General features: G+C 40.6%; 1 protein-coding gene across 8 annotated transcripts in view; it reads right to left on the bottom strand.

The window, feature by feature from the left end:
• Positions 1-14317, bottom strand: part of CCSER2 (coiled-coil serine rich protein 2) — a 168498-nt gene that overhangs the window by 82540 nt on the left and 71641 nt on the right. For all 8 annotated transcript variants that reach the window (XM_046652863.1, XM_046652865.1, XM_046652866.1 and 5 more), the window contains exon 4: positions 2962-3052. In XM_046652863.1, coding sequence (XP_046508819.1) covers positions 2962-3052 — 91 coding nt within the window. The remainder of the gene's footprint in view (positions 1-2961; positions 3053-14317) is intronic.

Here is a 14317-nt window from a genome sequence, read left to right as displayed (position 1 = left end):
GAATAAAATGATGTCCTTCACATCTAACAACTGGATGTCTCCCCTCAGTCTTTTCAACATAGAAGGAAGGAGTCTCTCAACACACTTACAGATACTACAAATAGCAGGGCACTGGGAAAGCAAGTGGTCTGCCTCACATAAGAAATAAAGGAGAAAAAATAAAGTGGGCGACTAATCAAAGTCTTCTGAGGGGGAAATCAAGCACCCAATTTCTGGTTCTACCCTTACGCTCAAAGATAAACTTCTCTAAATATGAAAGGACAACCTTGCAAACGTTTTACTGACACAGGCACTACAGTATCAACCTTAAACCCTACTACTGAACCCAGAAAGGTTCAAAGTGACCCATCAAAACTCTACCCAAATTTGCATAACGGCCTCAAAAACCAGAATCTAAAGGGAACTAAAACCAATCGTCAAAAGTGTATTAGAAAAGGGGCTGGCCCCGTGGCCGAGTGGTTAAGTTCGCGCGCTCCGCTGCAGGCGGCTCAGTGTTTCGTCGGTTCGAATCCTGGGCGCGGACATGGCACTGCTCATCAGACCACGCTGAGGCGGCGTCCCACATGCCACAACTAGAGGAACCCACAGCGAAGAATGCACAACTATGTACCGGGGGGCGTTGGGGAGAAAAAGGAAAAAATAAAATCTTTAAAAAAAAAAAAAGTGTATTAGAAGACTCCTTAAACCTTGTGCCAGTCCTTGTAACCCCCCATCCTCCCAATCAAACCTCGATGAGTGGGCAGTCCTTCAGGACCTCAGTGCTGTACAGAGAACAGTCACTTCCCACTTCCTGCTAGGACCAAACCTCTATATTACTTTATCTTTGGTGTCTCTGAAGGCCACATATTTTAGAATCCATGTTCTGCTTTCTTCAGTGTTCCATTAGCTCCAAATAGTCAACACCTGTTTGCCTTCTTCGAGGAAAATCTACAACATCTGTGAGTTGTTACACTTCAGGAGTTCCCTCCTACGTTTCACAAGCCCCCACCCCAGACCTCAAAGAGGAAACGTCCCTGAGATTCTACTTTTATCTAACACGTGGACAACATCCTGCTGTGCTCTAAAGATGAGGCATGCTCTAACACCGATTCCACCGATCCACTGCTTTGTAGCTCCGAAAGGGTATTCAGTTTTCAAAGAGAAGCTGTTATAATCCTGTCAAAGTAACACATTACCTAGGATGTGATTTATCCCAAGGAGGCAAATCCCTCCCTCCCTCCCTACCAGCCCTTAAAACTTCACATTAAATTTTCTGGATCATGAAGTCTCATGGCTTTTTCCCCTATAATTTTCAACGGTTTATGTTTTTCCTCTGTTTTCTACAATATTTTTCCACTTCACCTTCCTGGCCACCAACTCAGATTTCAACAGCAGCTAAGCTTTCTGTCCTCTACTGAACCGTCTTGTCGGGGAATCTTGTACAGCTCCAGAATGAAGTGTGCTGCCATCAAATCTCCCTAAGTGCTCCCACTCTCTCTTTGGGCTGCTCTAATCCCGAGAGTTCTGTGGTTTTCCCTGTTCCTCCTCCTGAGTGTTGGCTGTGATTTTTCTCCCTCAGGTGACTAGAACTCAGCTCTGGTTGCTGGAGTATGCCACATGACAGTGGAACCACAGAAGGTGCAACAGTCTCTACCCCTGTGGAAGAGCAGATATTGTTCTCAGCTCTTCACTCTCTCCCTTAACAGAACTATACGTCCAGTGTCCTCTGACGCGGAGCTTCTCACTGTGAACTGAGCATACCTCCCAGTCCCACTGGCATTAGGCTTGGCCATATAACTTGCTTTGTCCCAACAGATTGTGGGTGGAAGTAACAGTGTGCCGGTTCTAAGTCAAGACTTTAAGAGCTATTATATGTATGCTTCTGCTCCCCTGTTGTCTCCTGAAATCTGCCATAAGAGCAAGCTGCTCCAAGGAGTCCTGGTCGCAGAAAGGAAAGAACAAGGAACAGATTTGAACTCAGTCCCACAGCCTGAGCTGCCTCTGCTAACCCACAGATCCATGAATGAGAAAAATAAACATTTGTTTTGAAAGCCATTGAGATTCTGAGATTGTTACATAGTATCGTGGCAGCGCAAAAAAAGCCTGGCCAATATGACAAAAGTGAGCCATGAGCAGGCTCCTAGGACCTCAATGAAGCAGAGAACAAACACCCACCCTCTCTGACGTTCCCTTGCATTTTTCTAGCATCATGTATAAAAAGGACTTCACCACCCTTGCCAGTTCATCCCTGGCCCCTGGGAGGCCTGAGAGACCAGGCAAACGTTGACCAATGGGGACTCACAGACCTCTGGACCATTCCTGCTCCCAAGAGGACCCCACTTCAACCCATGCCCCAGGGGCTGTCCTGGGCTGGGCTCTGGTTCTCGACCAGTCCTTGAGGTAAGAAATCCCACAAGCGCTATGCCAGTCAGGGCAAGAGTGCTCACGTCTCTTGCATATGGATTATCTGAAGCTCCACTCCAGCCATTACTGGGATCAGGAGAGGAAGACAGACTGGATTTGAGAGTAAAAAGGGCAGAATGATTAATTCAGAAGGTCACCATTTTCCCAAAATTGATCTTTTTAAAATATTTACCAACTTAGTGACTTTTATTGCTGTTTCCCAAGTCAAATGATTATCTCTGTTTCTCTAAATGTATTTCTTCTTAGAATTAAAATGAGATCAAAGGAGGAAAAATTGGATATGCACACAGAGAAAAAAAGGACAAATCCTACCTATCACTTACTTTATGGTATAGGTCTGCAATGTTATTGGATCCTACAGAATTATATCTAAGACCTACAAAATCAGGTTTTAAACATTTAAATAAGTTTTCTAATGAACCTATATAACATAATTTAAGATCGATTCTCAGTCTGAAAAGGCTTCCTCCCTTGAGATTAGGAAGTCTGTAAATAACATATCAAAGTGGACACAAGCAAGTAGCCAACTTCTGACGGTTCCATGTTGTCCCCACGTACCATTTTCAAGAGGTGCATCCTCAGGCAGATCCACATCAAGCATAAGGTCATCATCCTCAAGGTCACATGATTCAAGGTTATTCAGAATATCCTGTGAAAAAAAGCAGTAAAAAATGCTATAATCTAGCTCAAATGATGTGTGTAATTAATGGTTTTGAAAATATAACTATATGATAATCTGAATTTACTCAAGGTTTGTGTTTTAAGAATAGATTTTAAAAATAAAAATTTTTAATGGAAAATATAGATTCAACTGTTTTGATCAAGCTATTTGTAACATCCTCCTAAGTCTTCGTCCCCATCAGATTTTTTTTATTTTAAAAAACTTATGGTGCTTACTATATGCAAGATATTGTTCTAATCGCTTTACAAATATTAATTCACTTGTTTAATCTTCAAAATAACCCTATGATTTAGGGATGAATACGATCCTCATACTATATATGATGAAATCAATGCACAGAGAGCCTAACACCTGGCCAAGATCAGATGCGAAGATAGGAGGTCTGTCTCCTGATTCCATGCTTCTAACAACTTCCCTGATAACACAAATAATCAAAAGTGGTAAAGAATCTCCCAAAACTTATTCACTTTTGGTGTAGGAGGTTGTTTTATTATCTCTAGGGATTGGGCCACTTACGTAAAACAAGGAAATAAGCCTTTAACGATGTGATTATTCCATTTCCTTTCTTGTGCCAAGCCTACCTACCACTACCTTTGGCCCCACTACCACCTCCTTGGTTTGCCTTAATCTGTTCTTTTTCTATAACAGGACTGGACTATCGAACTGGTATAGGCAGCCCCTCCACGGTTCTATCTGCAACCTTGCTATTGCTAGCTATCACCTATCCTTAGAAAAGCGGTGTTTTGCTTTCAAAGACTCTTGTTCTGAAGTCTAAAGAAATAAACAAAAACTTCCAATCCAAGAACTGATCCAACACTGCAGACCTTTCCAGAGTACAATATAAGTAAAAACATCACAAAGCCACACATTTTTACATGACTTAGAGATTACAGCCTTGAAAAACTCTCACAGAAAGGGAAGACTTTATTTCCGACAATGTGAATAAAATTAGAATGGTTCCCTGTGTTCCATCCAAATCTTTCGAATTTTGTGTTGTTGGGCCTTCCTTCCAGGATCCATTGAGGACAAAAAGTAACTGAAATAATCGTTGTTACTTAAAAGGAAAAAACTCTGGATAATTATCTAACCATGGCACAAAAAAGAGATGTTTCGCAGAACCTCTTTCCATCATGAAATATTTGCTGTCCTTAATACCTACTCTTCCTAAAGCTCAAGAAAAAAGATGAACGTGAAAAAAAACTGGCAAAGTCCACAGTGGAAAATTCACAAAATAAATATAAAATAAATAGCCAATAAATACGATGTAGGAAAGAATGCTAACACAAACATTGACGTATCATGATTGAGAGGACTCTAGTACTCATCTACACTCCAGAAAGGATTAGATTCACACAACTTTCTGGAGGTCAATTTGCTAAAATTTAGCTAAAACCTTTTTTAAAAAGGCAAATTTTTCCTTTCTAAGAATTTATCCCTTAGAAATAGACAAAAGCAGAATATGTATGTATTAGTGTGGTTATTGCAGCATTGTTCAGAATGGCAAAAAAGCAGGAATAGCCTAAATACCCAACAACAGAAAAATGATTAAACAGAAAGTGTAATATAGTCATACAACAGAATATTATGCTGTTCTTAAGAAAAGATAATAAAAATATATCTTACAGACATGGAAATATGTTAATTGGGGGAAAAAATAGATTGGGTCATTTCCAATCTTTTGCTCTTAGAATGAATCTCTATAAGTCAAAAGTAAATCAAAATAAATGAATCTAACTGTGTTTCAAGTTGATGGCATAACACTCAGAGGGAAACTATTTCAAGTGGAGAAAAAACCCTCAAGCAGTTGTAAGTAATCACATTATTACTATGGTAGCGCTGGTGTTATTACTCTGAGATGCTCGTGTACACATGGGTACAAAGGACAGGCCTTATATTGGTGTTTGCCGAAAAATGGATTCTCATCTTAGGAAAAGGGAAATAAGGATGTAAAAAACAATGAAATTAAACAAAAACTCTATGTTTCTGGATATAAATGGGAAGTATCAGTATGAACACAAGATGTTTTTCACCTTAAAGAAAAAATACATTCTTCCACTGAGAAGGCCTAGATGTTAACTGAAAAAAACTTCAGGTCTTTAAAACAGTCAGTATGTACAGAATTATCCATTTTATTAAAAAAACACCATATATTATGCATAGAAAAAAACAGGAATGAAAAATGAAACACAAGTTAACCCTCTATTTTAGGATTATGGATTTTTTTCTTTTTTTTTGTTTAGAGTACCTGTATCTTCTCATTTCCTGCAATAAGCAGTATGAGCTATGTAATTTTACCCAAAAGAATCAAATCCTCTATACAAACATTTGGCTGTATTGTATATATGAGTATGTGTGAAACCAGATGATGCTGGGTGCCCCAGGTGAGATCCACAACCAGTGACAAGGCAAAGAATCAAAGGCACTGGAACCACACTTTCTCAATCCAGAGCAGGGCTGCTGAGATGCACCAGGAGCAAAGGGAACACTGTCAGCGCTGCCAAAGATGTGCTCGACCTTTTTTTTTTTTTTGCCAACGAAGATTCACCCTGAGCTAACATCCGTGCCAATCTTCCTCTATTTTTTTTTAAGTATGTGGGCCACCAGCACAGCATGGCCACTAACAGAGTCATGTAGGTCCGTGCACGGGAAGTGAACCCAGGCTGCCAAAGTGGAGTGCACTGAACTTAACGACTAGGCCACAATGGCTGGCCCTATAACTTTAATAACTAACTAAACTCTTTATTTGTTTTATGTGGTTTTCTGCAGGTTTCACTTCATAATGAAAGGTTTAAAACAATAGTCTTAAAGAATGGGAATGAGCCAGTTCTAATGAATGCAAAAGTGGTGGAACAATTGTGATACCATTTTGAGAAGTTACTGGGAAAGCCCAGTGGGAAAGGAAGCGTAACACCATTAGCAACAGTTACAGGGAGGAACCAAGGGGAAACTATCCATATTCATGCCTCAAATTAACACTCATCAATAAATTATTACATATGATGTTTTAGAAATTTACCTAGTCTCATGGAAAGATGCTCTGTAAAATGGGGGTAGGGGGAGAAACAGATTACATGTGCACAATATGACTCCATCTTAAATGCTGAAAAATACAGGAAAATACCTGGATGGCGACAAACCAAAGGACTGTTATAATTTTCCATTACATGAGATAGTATGTCCTTATGCTTTTTTATGTTCTTTTTGATTTTTCTGTAATAAGGACACAGTGCGTTTATAATAAGCAAAACTTCTTGTTAGAAAAAATCTACCTCCCTTGGCATCAGCAGGGACGTTCCAAGCACGCAAATCTAGGCTGTGTGTGGGAGCCCTCGACCCAGCCTGTCCTCCAACCACAATAAATCCAGAGCCATGTGCCCTCCCCTCCTCACTCAAGCCATTCTGGACCAGTGTGGGTGTCTGCCCTGCTCTCTGCAGAAAGCCTCACTTGGTGAGCAATAACTCTTCTCACCCCCTCTTGGTACATGTGTGGCACCATCAGTCATAACATTCTAACAAATTTGGGGGAGGGGAGCTGATCCTGCCCTTCTACGCGGCAACCACAAGACACACTCTCAGTAATCCAACACATACAAAAACCAATACACACAAGGCCCAATTCTGACACAGGATACACCCGTGTAAAAAGACAATCCCCACTTTTGTGAGAGCGCAACTAAACTCCTCCGTGATACTGCTGCCTCAGCATCCATTCTGTGTGGCCAAGCGACCTGCAGGGCCTTGAAGTGAAGCCAGCCCCTCCCGGAGTACCCACCTAGATAACAGCGCCAGAGTTACAGCAAATGTAAGTTCCTGATACAACTGCCCCAGCAGCTCTGGGGAGCAACAGTCTCCCCGCCTCCCAGGGCCTTCCCCGTGTGCACCCCTTAGAGAAGACCCCATGGAGCTTACCAAAACCCTGCCCTTTTCAGTTTGAACGGAACGATCCCACTTTACCCTGGGAACCCCAAAGCGTTCCGCCACAGACTCTAATAAAGGCCCGTGCCCCAGGTCCTGCTGCTCTGTCTGAACTTGCACAGCCCCTCAAGGTAGGCCAGGTACTTCCCCATAAGGCCCTCAAAGCCTGCCCTGTACTTCCTCTGGGATCTGTAAGTAATAAACTCTTCTATCTGAATTCCCCTTGAGGTTTTTTGTTGAACTGAGGTTCACCATCCAACACTCCAGGGCTCTACTTAACAAATGTTAATTTAACAAAGTCACAATGACCCACCAAGGCTACTTGTCTCCCAGGGAACACACAGTTCCTTTACAGCGTGGTGACTGCTCAAGGGCCAGGAGAGTACATCAGATGGATATCTAAGTCTGAGCAAGTCAGAGACAACCTAAAACAAGGTCAAGTCAGAGACAATCTAAACAACGAGCAAACCCGGCCTCTAGAACACGGAAGAGAACCCTTCTGCATAAACAGTGCGGTGAGGGCAAGGAAGTAAAAAGCACAACCCATTCCAGGTGTTTAGCAAAAATGTTTCCAAAGTCGAGAAGTAAATATTTCAGACTTTGCCGGCCTGCAGACAAAGTTAAGTATATTATTTAGGCACTTATATAACCAGCTAAAGTGTAACCACTTGAAATATAAAGAGCATTCTTAGTTTGCAGGCTGTGAAAAGCCAGGTTGGTCAGATCTGGCATTCAGGACGGAGTTTGCTGACCTGATCTACTCAAATACCTGCAACCAGTTCATTAACACTGTTATGGACTGAATGTTTGTGTCCCCCCAAAATTTATATGTTGAACCCCCAGTATGAGGATATTTGGAGGTAGGGCCTTTGGGAGGTAATTAGGTTTAGACAAGACCATGACGGTGGGGACCCGAGGATGGGATTAGCGTCCTTATAAGAGGAGAAAGAGACCACAGCACACTCTCCCACTCCCTGCCACGTGAGGACACAGTGAGAGGCAGCTGTCTGCAAGCCAGGAGGGCCCTCAGCAGACACTGAACCTGCCCACACCCTGACCTGGACTGCCAGCTTCCAGGACTGTGAGAAACAAATGTCCGTTGTTTAAGCCACTCTCAGTCTATAGTGTTTCGTCATAGTAGCCCGAGCTGACCAAGACGACATTCAAACAGAGTGTAAGGGGAAGAAACAAGTAGATTTGCAACATAAACAACCACTTAGGCCATAGTAAGAAGTCTGGATTTTATTTCAACTACAGGGGTACGACTGACAAATTTTAAGAAGTGACAGGGGCCAGAGGTGTGGCCCAGTGGTTAAGTTCATGCACTCCACTTCAGGGCCCAGGGTTTCACTGGTTTGGATCCTGGGCGAGGACCTAGCACTGCTCATCAAGCCATGCTAAGGCAGCGTCCCATATAGCAGAGCCAGAAGGACCTACAACTAGAATATACAAGTACGTACTGGAGGCCTTTGGGGAGAAGAAGGGAAAAAAAACCAGAAGATTGGCAACAGATGTTAGCTCAGGTGCCAATCATAAAAAAAAGTGATAATTGAGATTTGAATTAAAGAACTATTATTCTGGCTGCAGTGCAGAGAATGGATCGAAGTGAGAAAGAAAAGCCAGTTTTGTGGCTATTGCAGAATCCATGTGACATAAGATGGTAGCCTGATGTTAACAAGTGTCAGTGAGAACAAAGAAAAAGCAGTTATGAGACATACTGAGGAGTCAGGGTCTACAGAACCCAAGGTAACTGAGAAGTAAGAAAGGAGCCATGAATGACTCCTGGGTTCTTGGCCTGAGAAACAGACGGCTGAGTCCTATTCACTAAAATAAAGTATAAAAAAGACCACATCTAGTAGGAGATAAAAGAATTAGATCTAATTTTAGAACCTGATGATTTTGACGTGCTTGCTGCATCTTCGAGAGGACATCTCCCACAGACAACTGAATACACAGGGGTGTGGAGTTGAACAGAGATTTGAGGGGTGGGAGTCACCACCACACAGATGACAAATAAAAGACGTTGAATAACGAGTCTGACAAGGGAGACAGTGAGAATACAGTCTAATACAGTCATCCGTCACTTAATGACGGGGACACATTCTGCGAAATGCATCATTAGGCGATTTAGTCATTGTGTGAACATCGAAGACTGCACTTACACAAACCTAGATGGTACAGCCTACTACACACCTAGGCCAACAGGTGCTAATCTTACGGACCACCATCGTATATGCTGTCCGTCTTGACCGAAAGGTTATTATGCGGCCTATGATTATATCCGTTTTAGACAATTTTTCCCCTGTTCATACTTATAGAAGGTCCATGTTTCTCCCATATCACATTGTTTTTTCTTTTTAAAGATTGGCACCTGAGCTAACATCTGTTGCCAATCTTCTTCTTTTTCCTTCTCCTTCTCCCCAAAGCCTCCCAGTACATAGTTGTATATTCTAGTTGTGAGTGCCTCTGGTTGTGCTGTGTGGGACAGCGCCTCAGCGTGGCCTGATGAGCGAGTGCCATGTCCGCACCCAGGATCCAAACCAGTGAAACCCTGGGCCACCGAAGCGGAGCGTGCGAACTCAACCACTTCGCCACGAGGCCTGCCCCTCCAATATCAGATTTTGAAAAGAGTTCTATCAGAGATGTTATTAAACCTTTCAGTAAGGTTCCAGGCAAAGAGAGAAGGAAATAAATTAGTCTACTATAATTTTTCTTCATCAGCTTAGAAATCTGTCATCTGCACAGGCTATGAACTGTACCATTACAGGAAGAAAGGAAGCCATGCAGCATGGAGACTGGTCAACGTGGGAAGGAGCTTCTGCTCCACGTTTGTTATGGCAGGCTCTTCCTCTAACTGGCAAGTCTGCACCTGTTGGAAGCCAACATCTACACACCAGTTTTAGTTGGAAGACCATCTAACACAACCACTAGCTGGGAGTATGACAATGAAAACCTCAATCTGCACACTCGCTAGCTTCAGAGGCTTTCCACGAGCCCCAGTGGAATTAAAACTCAGACTGAGCACGTGTCAGCAGAACTGCCACAGAACTCCCTGGCCTTTGAGTAGGCTTTTCCACTCAACCAGAGTGAACTACGAGATGGTGGGCCAGCACTTCCTCCAGTGAGCTTCTCCTTCACTAATAAACTGGAGAAAGGCTAAACGTTTGTGACAAACGAATGGTACCATCACTAGGTTTGTTTTAATTATTATGCAGTAAAATTAATTTCTTCTTTTGGCATATAGTTTATGAATTTTAAAACACACAGAAATTTGTGTAAACACCAATACAATCAGGACACAGAACAGTTTCTTCACCCAAAAAAACTCCCTTGTACTATCCAGTTATAGTTACATCCTCCCACCCAAAACCTCTGGCAAACAATGAGCTGTTCTCCATCACTATAGTTTAGTCTTTTAAGAATGTCATATAAATGGCATCATGCAGTATGTAACCCTTTGAGACTGGGTTCCTTCAATCAGAAGAACACCTTTTAAGATTCATCTAAGTCACTGAATATATCAATAAATCATTATGTTTTACGGCTGAGTAGTATTCTATTGCATGAATGTACTAGTTTGTATACCTATTTACTCACTGACATTTTGGTTTTACAGTTTTTGTTTATTATGAATAAGGCGATTAGAAGACTCATGTAGAAGCGCCTGTGTGAATATAAGCTTTCACTTCTCTGCAGTAAACACCCAGGGGCGGGACTGCTGGGCTGGAGTGAGGACACATGTAACTTCATAAGAAACTTCTGAACCACTTCTGGGAGCTGCTGTAACAGTTTGCATTCCAATCACTCAGGAGACTAGACTTTCCCACTTGCCCCTCCCCAGCTTCAAGTCTGTAATTTAGTTTGAGATCCTGGTTACTTGTTCCAAAGAGCGCAGTGGAGACCTTACTGACAAAGAATTGTATGTGTCTGCTCTGGGGTTCCCCGAATGACTGACACAAAGTGCTTGTCTTTGTTTTACCTAACTCAGAATTCACTCAGGGCAGAGACGTGGTGGGCATAAGGCAAACAATCGACAACCACTCTGGGGCAAAAAACAATAGTTGAGACACATAATAAAATACTGAAAGACTGAGAGAAAAGGCTGGAGAGTTTCTTTGGGGAGATTAGGCATTTCAAAAGTGCCATGTAGAGTAGGGAATTTAGAAAGCCACAAAGTGCCCAGGGCAGGATGCATACTCAGTAAAGACCTAAGAAGACTCTGAGCTCTCAACTCTGGCTGATCTCCAGGCTCAGAGGCAGCAGCAAGAGACGGCTCTGGTGCAGCCGTACGCGCTCAGGCCAAGCACTGAGGTACCCCAACACAGAGCAACACGCGAAGACAAAGACGACAAGAGGTTTTATTTAAATTTTGATCTTGAGACTTTTTATTTCTTTGTTGTTTCTCTGCCTCCCTCCTTCTTTCCCTCCTTCCCTTCCTCTCTCTTACTCTCACTCTCCCTCTTTTTTTTTATTTTTGGATTCTGGCATTCAAGGAAATCTCTGCACGAGACACTAAATAAACAGACGCTAAAGTAACACAGACTTCACAGACCACACATGACAAAAAGACTTTACAAAAATAGTTCAGCAAAGTCACTAAAAAAATAAACAGCTATCGCCTACAGCAAGTAACATAAACAAACCCTAAGGAGGGTGAAGAATATGACTTCCAGTGTTGCCACATTAAAATATTCAAGATGCCCAGTTTTCAACAAAAACTTAGGGGTATGTAAAGAATGTATCATCCATTCACAGAAAAAAAAATTAACAGAAATAACCTCTGAGGAAGCCCAAGCACTGAACTGAACAAAGACTTAAACAACTCTCAAATATGCTCACAGAGCTAAGGAAAACCACAGGCGAAGCACATCTAACCACATACAGAACACCAGCAAGAGGCAGAATATAAAGGAACGAAAAACAAAACTTCTGGAGGTGAAAGCATAACAACTTAAATAAAAACGCACTAACATTTCTGGGTCTATATCCAAAACAAGTGAAAGCAGGATCTCAAAGAGAGATTTACACACCATGTTCAGTGCAGCATTATTTCACAATGGTCAAGATGTAGAAACAATCTAAATGTCCATCAATGATAAATGAGTAAATAAAATGTGGTATACACATACAATGGAATATTATCCAGCTTTAAAAAGAAGGAAAGCCTGTCACGTGCTACAACATAGATGAACCTTGAGGACACTGTACTTAGTGAAATACGCTGATCACAAAAAAGTGAACACTGAATGACCCCACTGTTATGCAGTATATAGAGTAATCAAACTTACAGAAACAGAAAGTAAAATGGGGATTACCAGGGACGTGGGGAGAGGAAAAAGGGGAGCTCATTGTTCAATGCATGTAGAGTTTTAGTCGTGCAAGATAAAAAAGTTCTAGAGATCTGTAGCACATCAATGTGAATACAGTTGAAGCTCCTGCACTGTACATTTTAAAATAGCTAAGATGGCAAATTTTATGTAATTTTTTTTACCACAATTAAAAATTTAAAAAGAAAGAATAACTAACTGACAACTCTTAAGCACTAAGGGATTACAGTTGCAACTTACATTTACTGCATACCTACTTGGTGCCAGGTATTATGGTAAGCATTTTTAATAAATTATTTCATTTGGTCCTCATGAAAAAAAAATAACTAGAGAGTTTCACTAGCACATCTGAGGAGGAAGAAGAAGAAAAAATCAGCAAATCTGAAGATTGGGCAATTGCAATTATTCAGGCTGAGAAGAAGAAAGAAAAAAAAATGAAGAAAAGCAAAAAGCCTAAGAGACTTTTAGGACACAGTTCAGGCATTCCAACATCTGCATGATAACTTCAGAAGGAGGGAGGGGTGAAAATGAACAAAAAGAATATTTGAAGAAACAACATGCAAAAACCTCTCCAACTTGAAAACAGACATGAATCTACGCACTGAGGAAGCAAATTAATTACAAAAAGGATAAATGCAGACAGCCACACCAAGACACATCATATCCCAATTGTCAAAAGACAAAGACAAAGTGAAAATATTTAAAGCAACAAGAGAAAAGCGATGTATTAAAAAAGCAAGGGATCCACAGTAAGATTAACAGTCAGTTCTCATCACAAAGCATGGAAGTCAGAAGGCTGTGGGATGGCATTTTTAAAGTGCTTAAAGAAAAACTTCAACCAAGAATTCTATATCCAGGAGAACTATCCTTCAAAAATGAAGCAGAAATTAAGAGATTACAAGATTGAAAAACAAAACAGTTTGTATCTAGTGGGCCTGCCTCACAAAAAAATGCTAAATGGAATCCCTCATACAAAAGTGAATGGACAAGAAAGAAAACTTGAAGCCATACAAAACAAACAAACCAAAAAACTCTAGAAAGTTTAACTAATCGGGGAATAATAAAACCTAGTATTACTGTACTTTTGTTTGTAATTGTTCTTTTTATGTCCTACATAATTTAAAAGACAAATACATAAAACAAAAATTAGAAATCCACATTAATAGGCATACAATGTGCTAAGACATAATTTGTGACAATAACACAAAGAAAAGCAAATACAACTGTATAACAGCAGTTTTTATATTCTATGGAAGCTAAGAGGGTAACAACTCAAACTAGATTGTTATAAACTTAGGATTTTCACTGTAATTCCCAGGTAACCAAAAAGAAAACATTTTAGATATACACATAAAAGGAAATTAGTAGAGAATCAAAATGGAACACCAAAAAAAATCAATTAAACATAAAAAATGGCAGTAATAAAGGAAATGAGAGAAAAAAAGTGTAAGACACAGAGAAAACAAATAGCAAAATGACATAACTAAGTCATTACTTAAAAGTGATTACTTTAAATGTAAATGGATTTAGCACTCCATTCAAATGGTAGAGATTGCCAGGGTGGGTTTAAAAAAAAAAAAACAGTGAGTCATTTAAGACTTACTTTATATCCACAGACACATTCAGGTTGAAAGTGAAAAGACAAAAAATATATTCCATGCAAACAGTAACCAAAAGACAGCTTGGGTGGCTACACTAATATCAAGCAGAATATTTTTAAGTCAAAAATTATTACAAGAGACAAAGAAGGATATCATATATTGATAAAGGATCAATTAATCAAAAAGATATAACAATTATAGACATATATGCACCAATCAACAGAGCAAAACATATGAAGCAAACATTGACAGATTTTAAGAAGAAAAAGAGTTCTATGATAATACCTGGAAATGTCAATACTACACTTTAAATAACGGACAGACTACCTAGACAGAAGATTATTACAGAAACAGAGCACCTGAACAATACTATAAATCAACTGAACTTG

The sequence above is a fragment of the Equus quagga genome, chromosome 2, assembly GCF_021613505.1.
Source record: "Equus quagga isolate Etosha38 chromosome 2, UCLA_HA_Equagga_1.0, whole genome shotgun sequence".
NCBI lineage: Eukaryota > Metazoa > Chordata > Mammalia > Perissodactyla > Equidae > Equus > Equus quagga.
This window is presented reverse-complemented; position numbering and strand designations above follow the sequence as displayed.